Source organism: Seriola lalandi, unplaced genomic scaffold (genome assembly GCF_002814215.2).
Source record: "Seriola lalandi dorsalis isolate HSWRI2012SDOR001 ecotype SW California unplaced genomic scaffold, Sedor1 jcf7180002054312, whole genome shotgun sequence".
In the NCBI taxonomy this organism is placed as follows: domain Eukaryota; kingdom Metazoa; phylum Chordata; class Actinopteri; order Carangiformes; family Carangidae; genus Seriola; species Seriola lalandi.
Window position 1 is genome coordinate 58,177 of NW_019524865.1, and position 13,619 is coordinate 71,795.

Sequence of the window (13,619 nt, forward strand, 5' to 3'; positions counted from 1 at the left end):
GTTAAGAAGTGAGGGAGAGACAGAAAACTGGAACAGGGAGAAAAGAAAATAAGTGGGAGGGAAAGAGAGAAATGAGGTGTGTATGTGCGTGAGAGAGAGAGAGAGAGAGAGGGAGAGGGAGATGAGGTGAGGAGGCGGGGAGATGAGAGGCGAGGGAGGGAGTAATGTAGACAGGGAGGGTGGAGAAGAGAGGGATAAGCCACACTTGGATGAAGGACTCCAGTGGAGTGAGGAGGGACTTTCAAGTGTTGGATGAGGGAAAAACTGGAGCACAGGTCTGAGGTCCTTCGCACTGACAAAGGACAGGAAGTGAAGAGAGATGGACGGATGGGTCCGAGGGGAACGCCGGGCCCAGGGCTGACACGGACTGACACGACCTCGCCATCTGGCTGCTTTCACCTCAACTGAACCTCCTGAAGAGTTGCTTGTTACAGGGCAGAATTTACAGCTCTGGGGATGACTGACCATCAGGTCTGAAGTCCAGCAGAAGTTGGACGGGGGGAGGAGTCCACTCGTAGAGTTGGATCCTACTGGAGGCACTATGGATATGTACAAATGTCTGAGCTTACTTTTCTTCACTCTCCCTCCACAAGGTAAATCACTTTCCTTCTCGTCTGTTACCTCTCTTTTTTTCTGTTTTTTTTTTTTTTAAATCAACGTGACGGACTGTGCGAAAATGATTAGATTAGGAGATCCGGAAAAGCGGAGGGGAATGTATTTGTCTTTTTTTTTTTCTTGCTTTTTTGCAGAGCAGGGTGTGGAGGTTGTTTCAACTTTTAACAACTCAGATTGTATTTTTTTTTAATTCATTCTGAAGTGAAAATACACAGTGCTCAACTCACAAACAGAGTTGGTGCCTTCACTCTTCACTTAGAAAATGAATGACTGTATTTTCACTATGTTGTTATGCCATAAATGTATTATTTTGAGTATTTGGCTGGGAGGGTTTTGCAGTTTTTGTGAGCGGAAGGGTCCAAAGAAAATAAGAAAATATTAAAAAGACAGTTAAAAGGTGTAAAGTAAAATACGATTCTGAAATATGATGATTTCTGCACAGTCCCTGGTGAAGCTCTTGTCCCATTACTCATTAGAAAGGAAAGATATTTTACTGAAAGCAAATCTGACAAGACTAGTAATACAATCAATGACAAAAACACACAACCTTCAGCAGGACACACACACACACACACACACACACACACACACAGAGGAAAACTTCCATACTTTCATTGAATAACCTCGGTTGCTTAGAGACCTGGTAACAAGCTTTGTCTAGTTCTCGAGCAGCGTTCACTTGAATGAAAAAAAGAAAAGAGGTGATATTTGCCCGCTCATACATTACCGGCTTATGAGAGTGCATTGATCAAATGAGGACAGAACTGGGTCCACTAGCTCTGATACTAACCAGGATGAAACTGTTGTATTGTGCTTTACTACCTGCAAAAACACATTACTAGAACTGATATTTGGCGTCATTTTTCCACTGGATTTACATTAATCATGCTTGATTTTCAGTGTCTGCATAAATAAAGAGTGAGAGCACACTGGTATAGACCAACGACGAATTGGTATGATTTAAGTGAGGAGGAACTGGATAACTGGGGGGAACTGGGGGGTAATAATAAAGTAATAATAAAGTTTCTATCTGAAAAGTGAATATTCTGCATTGTGAGAGTAACACCACAGTCAGCGCCAGTGCTATTCACGACGCCTTGTAAAGCACACCAAACTGAAGTGAACTAATCCAACAGTTATACTTTCTCCTGCACACACACATTTTCTGCTCCGACCCTCACACTGTCAAAGTCAGGATATCCTGCGAGCTCCTCCATCTAAACCCATTAGTTTCCAGGCTTCTTGAGAATCTGCCGGAGCATCCCTCTTTATTCAATATCACCTGCGCTCAACAGATACCGCTCTGAGCTGATGTGATGAAACAAAGGTACCTGTGTCAGTTCCTCTCATCTGTAAAACGTAGAGACATTTCAAGGTTGTCGGGCGTCTGGACATGTCAAACAGACTCAGGTGGAAAACAGGAAGAGAGGACGTAGGAGGACAGTGGGGAAAAAAAAAGAAGAAACTATATCCATTTAATAAGATATTGATCCCAAACCTTTAAAAATTGTGGATGCCAGTTTTCAGGCAGCTGAAGGACGGCCCATCAGCTTGGATTGAGTGGGTAAAGAGGACCTGAGAGGAAGGCCAGCAGCATGACAACAACACCTGCGTCCCTATTTTAAGAATTCACGTTAAAACAGCAGAGCATAGATAGATGGATAGACAGATATCAGCAGCAGCACTCTTGAAACATCCATCCATCCATTATCCCACTTATCATTTCAGGGTTTTTATTCACACTGGGTGAGAAGGTGAGGTACACCCTGGACATATAAGTAAATAATTATTTCAAACTTCTTGTGCAACCACTTTGCTCGTGTTATAATGAGGTAATAAACAAACGCCCTCTAGCTCCTGTAGCTTTTTAAAATCCTTTGCACAATAAATAATAGAAATAATAATGAACAATACAATGCTCCACATTCAAGAAAGACATTGAGATATGCAGGAGTGCCAGGCATAATGAAATATCAGTTAGGTCGGTTAAATAAATCACAGCCTTTGATGTATTGCTGTGCTACTGAATTACCTGCACAGAGGCAGAGTGTCCAGAACAGAGAAAAGCCTAAGTGAATATGGAAAGAGGGCTGGAATACAAAGGACATTGTACTGTACAGGCCTCGGGACGATCCCCGTCTCTTTAATTGTTCCCGGACCTCGTTAGGTCATCCTCAGTGCTATGTGAGCTGATTCTAAAAAGGGGGTTTGGTGGTGGTGATGGTGAAGGGATGGAGATGCTCCATCTGAGCGGCTGTGGCAGAGAGGGTAAGAGGGTTTGGGGAGGGGGGTGAAGGAGGGATGAGACGTCTCGATGGATCGCTCCATCAGCACGTCTGTTCCGAGACACAACGGATGTCCTCAGATTCAGATTCATCCTTCCTCTCCTTTTTCCCTCCTTCTCTCATCCCCCCCCCCACTCTCCTCCCCTCCTCCTTTCCCCATTCGTCTCATCTCTCAGATACAGTCTCATGTAACCGTACGCCACCTGTATAATAGAGGTCACCCTTCCTTTAGATTACACTGTGTATCTACAGCGGTGGATTCTTTACGGCGGCATCAGCTAAATCCAATTTAGATGAGTGTATTGTAGATGGTGGAAAAATATATTCAATATTATGCATTTGAAATTATATTTACTATTTCATAGTGTACATGCGCAAAAGAAAGGCTGGTCATAAAGATAAAGACGGTCACTGCAAAGTATGCACAACTAAGACAGTTGATATAAGGGGCTATAAAAGGCTACACTTTTCTAATTTGTGTCTAATTCCTTATTTCTTTCTCAGTTTGTTACCAAGTCAGACCTCGCGCCCATGCTGAAGAGAGGCTGCTCCAGGATCTGTTTGTACATTACAATAAGCTTTCCCGGCCCGTGGAAAACACCTCAGACACAGTGCTCGTCCACTTCGGACTGTCTATTGCCCAGCTTATTGACGTGGTGAGTAAAACCTCACAGCCTTGTCATGTTTCACCAACAGCAGAAACACTGAACATCTTTCTTAAAGGGTTGATTTATTGTTAAGTTGTGCTGGCTCAAGGTGTAAATGATACATCTCCAGTTGTGCCCTTTTTGTTATACGTATTATATTCATTATAGTCACAATATCAGCCAGCTCAAAGCCAACACCAGACAAGAGAGATACATTTAGATATACAGATCACTTATCAGCGGAAATGAAACCACAACAGGAGAGATTGAATTATTTTCCCAAATTAAATTCAGGTGTCAAGTATCCTAACACCGGCAGTAAATATTCAAAAGTGTCTCCTAAAAAAAAAGCAAACCAGACACAGCTGGTCTCAACAGACTGTCTGGAGATTGGAGTTTTTAAGCACGTCTGGAGTTTTACGTTGCAGGGTTTCTGTGGACTAAAGTTGAAACACCTCCAACTGCCATTTGGAGCCAAGCAAACGTCGCAGAGTGCCGCTTTAAGACTGAATATGTTGCTGCAGGGATGATTCTCCAGGTTTTTGACACACAATTAGGTAACTGCGCTCGCCTCACATGCCTGGTAGGGAGAGTCAGCTCTGGGCGAAGTTGCCCTCTCCTACAGAGTGTGTTTTTTTTACTGACTGCTGTGTCTTAGATGTTGCTGGAGGAAGAGCAGCTTGCCAAATAAGCAACAGATACAGATACAGTGAGGGTGTTTGTTTGTTTTTTTTGCATGAAGTCTTAAAAAAAAAAAATACTGGGTATGTATATTGATTTGTTTTATAACTTATTCATGAGTGCACATGGCAACTTTGCAAAAAATAAATCACTAGAAAAAGAGATGTTCAAAGAAATTATGATAAATATCGGAATAATTTTCTCTTCTGTTTACATGAAATAAGGATGAGAAGAACCAGATGATGACTACAAATGTGTGGGTCAAGCAAGTATGTAGTGATGAGAGACAAAACGCATACTAAAGATACAGTCCAATATAAAGGTGCAGTATGTAAATACGAATAATGTTCTCCTACAGGAATGGAACGATTACAAACTCCGCTGGAACCCGGAGGAATACGAAAATGTCACCTCCATCCGTATCCCCTCAGAGATCATCTGGAGGCCTGACATTGTCCTGTACAACAAGTGAGGATTTGTATAATGTTTTCATGTTGCACAAAGCGGTTGCTGAGATTTTAGTTGTGGCCATTTTCAAGGCGTAAAAAAAAAAAAAGAAAAGAAATCCTACGGCAACTAATGTTCAGATTGTGATGATCCAATTCCAACAGATGGTATGGCTGGAGAGAAAACATGAAGATTCTGCCGTTGTGCCAAATTTTGTCCTGTGCCAATGTCGTAATGTAATTCAGCTGAAATAAATGTGAACAAGGTCAGCCTTAATGGATCCGCGTACAAACAAAGCTTGGTACCCCATACAAAGCAATACATTAGAAGATGAAATGTAACTGGACGTGATTCAAAGGGCATCAGATAAAACACGTCCAGTGCGAGTGAATCAAGTAGATGTGTGTTTATTTTCACTCTAGACAAGGGGAAATTGGCAAATACTGAGAAACCGTATCAGAAACGGGCAAGACAGAATTCACACGTCGTTACACAGACATGATCGTGCTTTTTCTCAGTCATTCATTTGTGGGAACTCAGACGTCAAGGCATGTCATGGTAATTTCATTTGTCAGGCACATTTCATTAACTGGGTATTCCAAAGGTGTCGACATAAGACACTGAGACTAAAACAACAAAATGACATGAAGTAAATTTTTAGTTTAAGTTTTCTGATCCTAACCCACTTTCTGATTTAAAAAAAAAAAAAAAGTTGAGTAGCTGGACTTTAAAATCGATTCTTTGACGGACTGGGAGCAGAGATTTGAGAGGTGAAGTGATATGCTCAGCTGGTTTCGACTTTGTAAAGACTTGAGCAGTAGACTTCTGAATGAGCTGAAGTCTGTAAAGAGTTGTTTTTTTCTAAATAGTCAAACTTTTAGGCAAGGCTTCTTATTTGGACATGAAGATTTTGAGATGGTGGTTCTGACTTTGTTTTGATGTGGTGATTAAAATTTACATCTGTATCTATGACTACGCTAAGATTTAGGGATCAGACTAAAGGGCAACTGCATTGGCCGTGATGCCAAGTGACGTATGTCTCCCTTCAGTGGTCTTCAAAACAGGCTTACATTTAATGATTAGAAAGGAATCCAGAGGAATATGTCAGACAGACAGATACAGGCAGAGCAGAATGAAGTCACATGATCCACCACAGAGTGACTGATAGATATTCTCTGTATGTACTGAGGCTAATTGCAACTATAGGTGGGCAGATGACTGGGTCAGATGATGAGGCTGAGGCAGGAAGTAATGAGTGGTGCTCAGGTGTGTAATGACAGCACTGGAATGATGTGAGAGGTTTGGTACGCACAACAGAGATTAATCAGATCAAGTAGAGACAGAGGAGAAAGGAGAGAGACAGAGGAGGCTGTCACTGCTGGATTAGAGCACTGACTTCCAGTGTTTCTTCTGTGCCACCAAAAACAATTACTTTGGCTTTATCATTTTTTCGTCATAGGGAATGCACCCAATCATTTAGTTTTTGCTTGGTGACACAGATAAATGTGAGTGTCGTCGGCATATGTACATTAACAAATAAAGCTTCTTAGAAGAATTTGAGCTAATACGAGTAGAGGGGGAATGACGGAGGGAAGAGAACAAAAATTAGAATAAGTAAATAATTCCCAAATTAGTTATTTTATTTAAATAGTTCTTTTTTTTTGAAAGAAAATAAGTGAAGCGTCATTTTGTTTGCTTTTAACACTATATAAAAAAAATCTGAATTTTCATGTTGGTCAACTGATCATTCAAATAAAAATACCACTTTAATTTTTAGCTTGTAGTTCCTCAATGACCTCGGGTGAAATGATAACTGTTTATTGCACTAATCTTAAAGGTAGCCTATTTGTAAGGTGCTACATAGGTAATTTTGTACTTACCAGTCTGGAGGAAACGATCTGAGTTCAGCATCAAACTTCAGCAGTGGAGAGCAACGCCAATGTTAACTCCTGTCTCTATCTCGTCTTTTCTTCTACTGAAGTTAGCACACTAACTAACTAGCCCATCTTGTCACTTTCGGACACTGACTCACTGTAGCCTCCAAGAAAAAGCTCCAAGAAAAAGCTAGGAAATGGACCTAATTCAATCTAAATAGATTCATTGCTTTGAGAAATTGCCCAGAAATAAAGTCTTAAACTTTTGATGAAGGCAAAAAAGTACAGTATAAACGATTAATGTGTTTCCATCTTTCTCCCCCTTTTATGTCCTATTCCTCATCTTCAGTGCCGACGGCGACTTCGCGGTGACTCACCTTACAAAGGCGCACCTGTTCCACGACGGTCGGATAAAGTGGATGCCACCAGCGATTTATAAGTCTTCGTGCAGCATAGATGTTACCTTCTTCCCTTTTGACCAGCAAAGCTGCAAGATGAAGTTCGGCTCGTGGACCTATGACCGCGCCAAGATCGATCTGATCAGCATGGACAGTGACGTGGACCAGATGGACTACTGGGAGAGCGGCGAGTGGGTTATCATGAACGCAGTGGGCAAGTACAATACCAAGAAGTACGAGTGCTGCACAGAGATCTATGCAGACATCACTTACTACTTCATCATCCGGAGGCTTCCGTTGTTCTACACTATTAACCTCATCATCCCTTGTCTGCTCATCTCCTGTTTGACTGTGCTGGTGTTTTATTTACCGTCGCAATGTGGAGAGAAGATTACCTTGTGTATCTCAGTGTTACTGTCTCTAACCGTGTTCCTCCTGCTGATCACAGAGATCATACCGTCTACATCGCTGGTGATTCCACTGATCGGTGAATACCTACTGTTCACCATGGTTTTTGTCACACTCTCTATCATAATTACAGTCTTCGTGTTAAATGTGCATCACCGCTCGCCACAAACCCATGGCATGCCTCACTGGGTGCGGAGGGTGTTCTTGGACTGGGTGCCTCGAGTCCTCTTCATGAAGCGTCCGCCAGGCACCGCAAAGCAGCACTGCAAGAAGCTTATCGAGATGATGCACCGTCCAACCACGATATCGGCAACAGGCAACTCTCAGGCCTTCTGGGCGGGGTTAGAGACAGGACTGAGACAGTTGAGACAGGTAGAGAATGCACTCCCAAAGACTCCGTCCGACAGTCCAAGCATCCTTGTTTGCTCACCTTCTCCGCCATCCTCCCCCCTTCAGGACCACACCCAGGGAGATCACCCACTAAAGGCCAACATCTTCTGCCGGCCCACATCCGGTCAGTATTCGGTTCTCTCAGACAAACAAACCTTACGAGGACACAACTCCGCGGCCTCGTCTTGTTCCCAGTTGTCCTTGCCCCCGTCTTTGCCACTGGGCCCACTTCGCAGCCTGTCAAGGGAAGAGCCAAATTCGCTGGCCCCGAACGGCCGCTCCCTCAGTGTAGAGCAAATGTGTGACCAACAGAAGGAGCTTCCTCAGAGAGCTGAGCATCGCTGTCGCTCCCGCAGCTTCCAGTACTGCTGTCTGCATGACGAAGGGCCCGGGTTCATCGGGATCACAGGGCGGGTGAAGAAACAACCCCCTGTAGATCACCTAGCAGAAACCTTCTCAGCAGAGTCCATGAAAGATGCAAGTACACAACAGGACACCATGGTTGCAACCATTTCCCCAGCTATGCAACGGGCCATCGAGGGAGTTCAGTACATCGCTGATCATCTCCGGGCAGAGGATGCAGACTTTTCAGTGAGTTAACAGAGTTTTTTTTCAAGTTACCAGTAAAGTCTCAGAGTGCCTCATTACTCAGTGTGCTTTTTCAGATCACTCAGTAGGGGAGACCGGGGATGGTTGTAACATTTCTGTCTGTATCTTGGAGGTCTTTTAAGCCAGTGCCTACAAAATGTAAGGCAAACTATTTACAAGTGTCTGTTATTAAATGGTGTAGATGTTATCTCTGCAACACAAACAGAAAATGCATGGTTATGTCTCAAACGCTGGAAGTTAAATGTTACATTTCACCCAATAGTCTGGGTTACTTGTAACATATCCTGGGGTCGAAATGTAAAATATAATGTGTCTGTGTTGTTGTTACAACTTACCCAGCTTAACTTAAAGTGAACAGCATCTACATAGACACACGATAAACATGATTTAAGCTCGAAGAGTTTAACCACAGAGAAGGAAATTCTATAACAAGAATAAATGAAGTTAAAAAAAACTTAACTTGTTCCAAATTGGAGAAACTGGAAGTGTAACAACTGACCTGTGTTACAACTATCCTTCGTCTCCCCTACTTCTGGATACAAATAAAATCCCTTCAGCACAAATAACCAATAGGGCTGTATATTTTTTATTCCAAATTCAAGCTACCATTTGAATGTGGGAAAAAATTGAATATTTGCACAGTAATTGTCTGTTCAAATTCAAAATTCTCAGTGTACAATCACAACAAGCTGTGCCCTTTGATCCAACAGCCATCCGACTTACAACTGAGTAAAACACGACTGCCTCGTAACATTAGCTTCGGTTTCACTCAAATTCAAAGGGCTTTACCCAAGTGAGGCAGCAGAGCATAGCTAACGAACAGAACATGTCAAACCAGGTTTCAATCCTGTTCATGGTCATAAAGCAGGTAAAACAAAAAGGAAGAATCATGGGCAGGGTTGTTAACTGCTGGAGCTTGTGTGGATAGTGGGTTAACTATGGCATTCCACAGGTAGTGAATTCTGCATCTTTTTTATCAAGTTATTTTGAATTTGTTTAAACACATCTTCCTGTATACTTTTTTTGCACCTCAAGTTTTAAAAAGTCCTCTACGGGCAGATTGGGGCCAGCAAGTATATCAGAACCTTAAGTAACAAGTCACTCTTCTCTTTCAACAACAAAAACTAGAATTACCGCCTTGTGGTTGTCTACCTCCACCACTCAGACTTCTCCGTGACCTTTGACCACCAAAATCTAATAAATTCATCCTTGAGTCCAAGTGAATGTTTGCACCAAATGTGAAGGGATTCCCTCGAAGAATTCTTGAAATATTGTGTTCAAAAGGCCAAAATCACGTTTTGCAAGGTCATCGTGACCTTGACCTTTAACCTTTAGTCACCAAAATCTAATCAGTACAATCTTTAGTCCAAGTGAATGTTTGTGTCAAAATTAAAGAAGTTACGTCGAGGCGTTACTGAGATATCGTTTCCATGAGAATGGGACAGACGGACAACCCGAAAACAAGTCGCCAGAGCCGGAGACATGAGGCATAACAACTCGGCTTTATCAGTGAAAATGTAATTTGATTGGGAAATTGCGAAGCAGCAAAACCTGTTTAAGCACTGATTCTTTGTCTCTGCAAAAAAAAGGGTTTCTCATTGCAATGGGAGGACAAGTTAAAAAATATGTGCAACTATTCTAAAACAAGTGGTGGAAGTTATCGTATTCACTGACATCAGTCAGTGTCAATACTACAATGCTCCATCTATCTCTAGCTGGAGAAGGCCTGTCTTTGAAACAATGGGACCTCAGTTATTTGACCTTGAATTTTTCATAAGAGAAACAAGCAGGGATTGACTGACATTTAGGAGATAGCTGCCTCATAATGAAAAAATCAGCCATTCGAGAGAAATCAATCAAGGGTAAAAAGTGACAGCTGGTAAAATGAAAGGTGGTGTGGTGTGAAATTTGAAATGTCCCTCTCTGCTGTTTCTCCTCTCTGCTAGGTGAAGGAGGACTGGAAGTATGTGGCCATGGTCATCGACAGGATATTCCTCTGGATGTTTGTACTGGTGTGTATACTGGGATCTGTGGGACTCTTTCTTCCTCCTTGGCTGGCTGGAATGATTTAGAATCATCGCCATCAAGGAAAAAGTCAATAACTCTGACAGGAGGACACGTTGCGTTATATTGTAAGAAAAAAAAAAGTTTATCATTTATCTTCTTATTTTCTATTTTTCAAAGGAGCTACAAGTCACATTCCTCGCCCCTGCCCCGGGGTTATCAGAAGGTTACTCGTGGAGAAACGAGATGAAATATCTATCTTTGATTCCAGTGGGCATATAAATTTTTTATGAGGGCAAAAGGCCAACGGTGGAAATATCCTTCCGCACCACTCCATTTTGACATCGAGCTGAATCGCTCGAGCTGTCACCTTCACGAAAAACAATGAAGAACGGACTTTGACCTGTTTATAACGGCGGATGACACCACAGGACGGCCGAAGCATTGTGAGCTATTTATTATGAGACCATGTAAAGTTTGGTGTCAGTGTTACAGCGTCTGGGCAACAGGTGACAAATATTCATGAAATGATGATGTTTCCGGGCAGAATTCTGTGCTGGGAGGGAATGGTCACTGCTCAGGCAAGGACACAGACATCACTGTGATTCTCTAATCCTAGCAGTTAAAGAAACACGCGTATTCAATATTTCCTCCAGCCATTCTCTTTGGTACTCCCACAGCACTTTGGTGTTAACAAGGATTTAAAGTCACTCTCTCTGGCTGCACATCAACCTCAGCCACTTCAAAAAAAAAGGCAAGGACACATTTAGTTCTTTCTATTGCTCGATAAATGAGTAGAATATAAGTGGGATGAATGGTCTGAGTTTCTTTTTTTGTGTGTGTGTCAAACATGATTTTTTTTAGGTCATAATTGTTCAACTTTGGCATTGCTATTAAAAGTCAAAGGTGAAATTTGCATTTAAATCTTAAATAATGAAATGCACTGCATTGTGAACATCAGATCTGATCTAACGGCTTTTACGGTGTGAAACACAAAAGAGAGATGTTCTTGATGCACAAAATGATTTGAAAGTTTCTGGCTAAGGCGGAGAGTGGAGGGAGAGAGAGAGAGAGAGTGATGATGAAGTCGATGCCAACAGGCACAGAAGTGACGGTGTTTATGGGAAATGTTAATAACACCATTAGTGTAAGACACCAGTTACCAAGGTATCACATTTTTTTTGATGAAAAATTGCAGCGGACACTTTCTACCACAAAGAGAATTCATTATTAATGTTATTATTATCATACCTGAGGTTGATTTTAAGACTTTATAATTGAATAGCTCCACGATGCTGCTAAAGGACAAATGAGTAGGAATTAGTGGAATATAATATTCATAATTATGTTTTCACTAGTGTAAAATCACCTGAAACTTAGATTTTTGTTTGCGTTCGCTCAGAATGAGCCCTTCACATCTACAGAGGGAGCGGGTCTTCTTCCACAGAGCCCGCCATGTTGCACCACCATGTTTCTACTGTAGCCCTGAACGGACAAACCAAGGAAGGGTCTTTTGTGTTTGTGTTCAGTTGTGAGAGTGCAGATTTCAACCTCACCACTAGGTGTCACTAAATCCTACTGGTCCTTTAATAACGTCACTTTCCCGTAACTTTGATACGGACCTGACTTTTGCAGCTTTTGCTTAATGGGTCTTTTCAATATCTGCTCTCAGGATGAACTGTAATGTAATTTTAATTTGTCCAGCACTTTGGTTTAAATTCAAATAATAAAAAATAAAATAAAAACAATAAAAAATAAATAAATAAATAAATTGGTATGCCAATATGCTAAGCTGAGATCATGAACATGTTAAATATTATTCGTGCTAAACATGAGCATGATAACATTGTTATTGGTACTATGTTAGCATGCTGATATTAGGTGTGCAGCCTCACACAACCACTGGCATAGCAGCAGACTCTTGTTGAGTTTCCATCACAAAATCAGGTAACATTCAAATAGTTGTTGCTCTGGTACTGTAAAAGCTCACAAACACACTGTCTGCACTGATTGGGTAACAGCCAATATAGTGTTTTAATTAACAATTTGTACTAAAAAGGTTGCGAAACTGATCTAAACTGTAATTATTCAGCATTTGTTTCACTTTACAATCCACAAAACCGCTGATTTCACAATGGTTATGTTGTATTTATTTGTATTATTTTCTGTCTAAATAATATTTTCAGAATTTATTTTAAGTTTTATTTTAAATGCCCCTTACATTTTACATTATTTTAACCAGAGTGTACAAAAGTATATATAGATATTTTTTGTCTGATATGTACATAATGTATTTATATTATTAACTTTTTGTATTTTTTTTTTTTTTTTAGATGCTTTACTGGTTCATTAACTTTGTTGCAGTTGTTTTGTTTATTGTGCCAAACTCACCTGTGCCTATGTCTTGAATAGCTTTTTTTTGTTTATTTTTCCTTTTTCTCCTGGTGTGAGATGTGAAAGCTTTCTGGGTTTCTTTGTTCCATGCACTTGAGCAGTTATATGTTTTTTATAATTTTTCTGTTTTAAATTAATTTTATGTACAATAAAGCAAAGCAAAACCAAAAACGGTTGAATATGGTATGAAATTACTTCATCAAATCATTGAGAGTTTTTTCATTTTTCCTTTTAAAATTCACATTTTTGCCCTGAAGAGTGGTCTCCGCTTAAATAATGATTAAGCTGCAAGATGGATAAATTTGTAAAATTAATAACAATCAGTACAGTGATAAATGTATCAGTGAATGGATGGAGACTGAAACAATGAAACTACAGTCATGTAACATGAATATTTGTTGGGGTAATACTTTCATTTTCTCCAGTAAAATTCAATCAATAACTGCTAGTGGAAAATGAAAAGAGGAAATTTCCTGTTGTCTGTTTTTATATCTGTACATATGTGCATGTGTTGTAGTCACAAAGTTAAAATTGTACCTTTCTTCCCTCTCATTAAAAACATTACATTCTGTAAAACAAAGAGTGCTAAAAGGAGTGCATTAACAACTAACACTGCAGTGCGACTGCTTTGCAACACCTGAGGATCAGCGATGTCATTGATTTCCGCATCTTCTCTGAAATTGTTAATGGATAACATATTAAATTACTGTTCACCAGCCGGTCACCAACTCTTTCCCACTTTAATCCTGTTCCCATACATCTGCATCCTGATGTTCCACCCCAGATTTGATTAGATTTAAAAGCATCTAACGTTACACCTGAACGCACAAAGTGATGACCTCAATTTTGACCTCAGCCAACGAACTA

At 40.8% G+C, this 13,619-nt stretch overlaps 1 protein-coding gene across 1 annotated transcript; it reads left to right on the forward strand.

Annotated features, from left to right (window-relative positions):
• The first annotated feature begins 264 nt into the window (after positions 1–264).
• On the forward strand, positions 265–13,351 carry LOC111655267 (neuronal acetylcholine receptor subunit alpha-4-like). The gene is made up of 6 exons (XM_023406599.2): positions 265–593; positions 3,405–3,556; positions 4,453–4,497; positions 4,587–4,696; positions 6,899–8,336; positions 10,301–13,351. Exons 1-6 carry the CDS (start codon positions 542–544, stop codon positions 10,424–10,426), a joined length of 1,923 nt encoding a protein of 640 aa, XP_023262367.1. The 5' UTR covers positions 265–541; the 3' UTR covers positions 10,427–13,351.
• Positions 13,352–13,619: the final 268 nt, after the last annotated feature.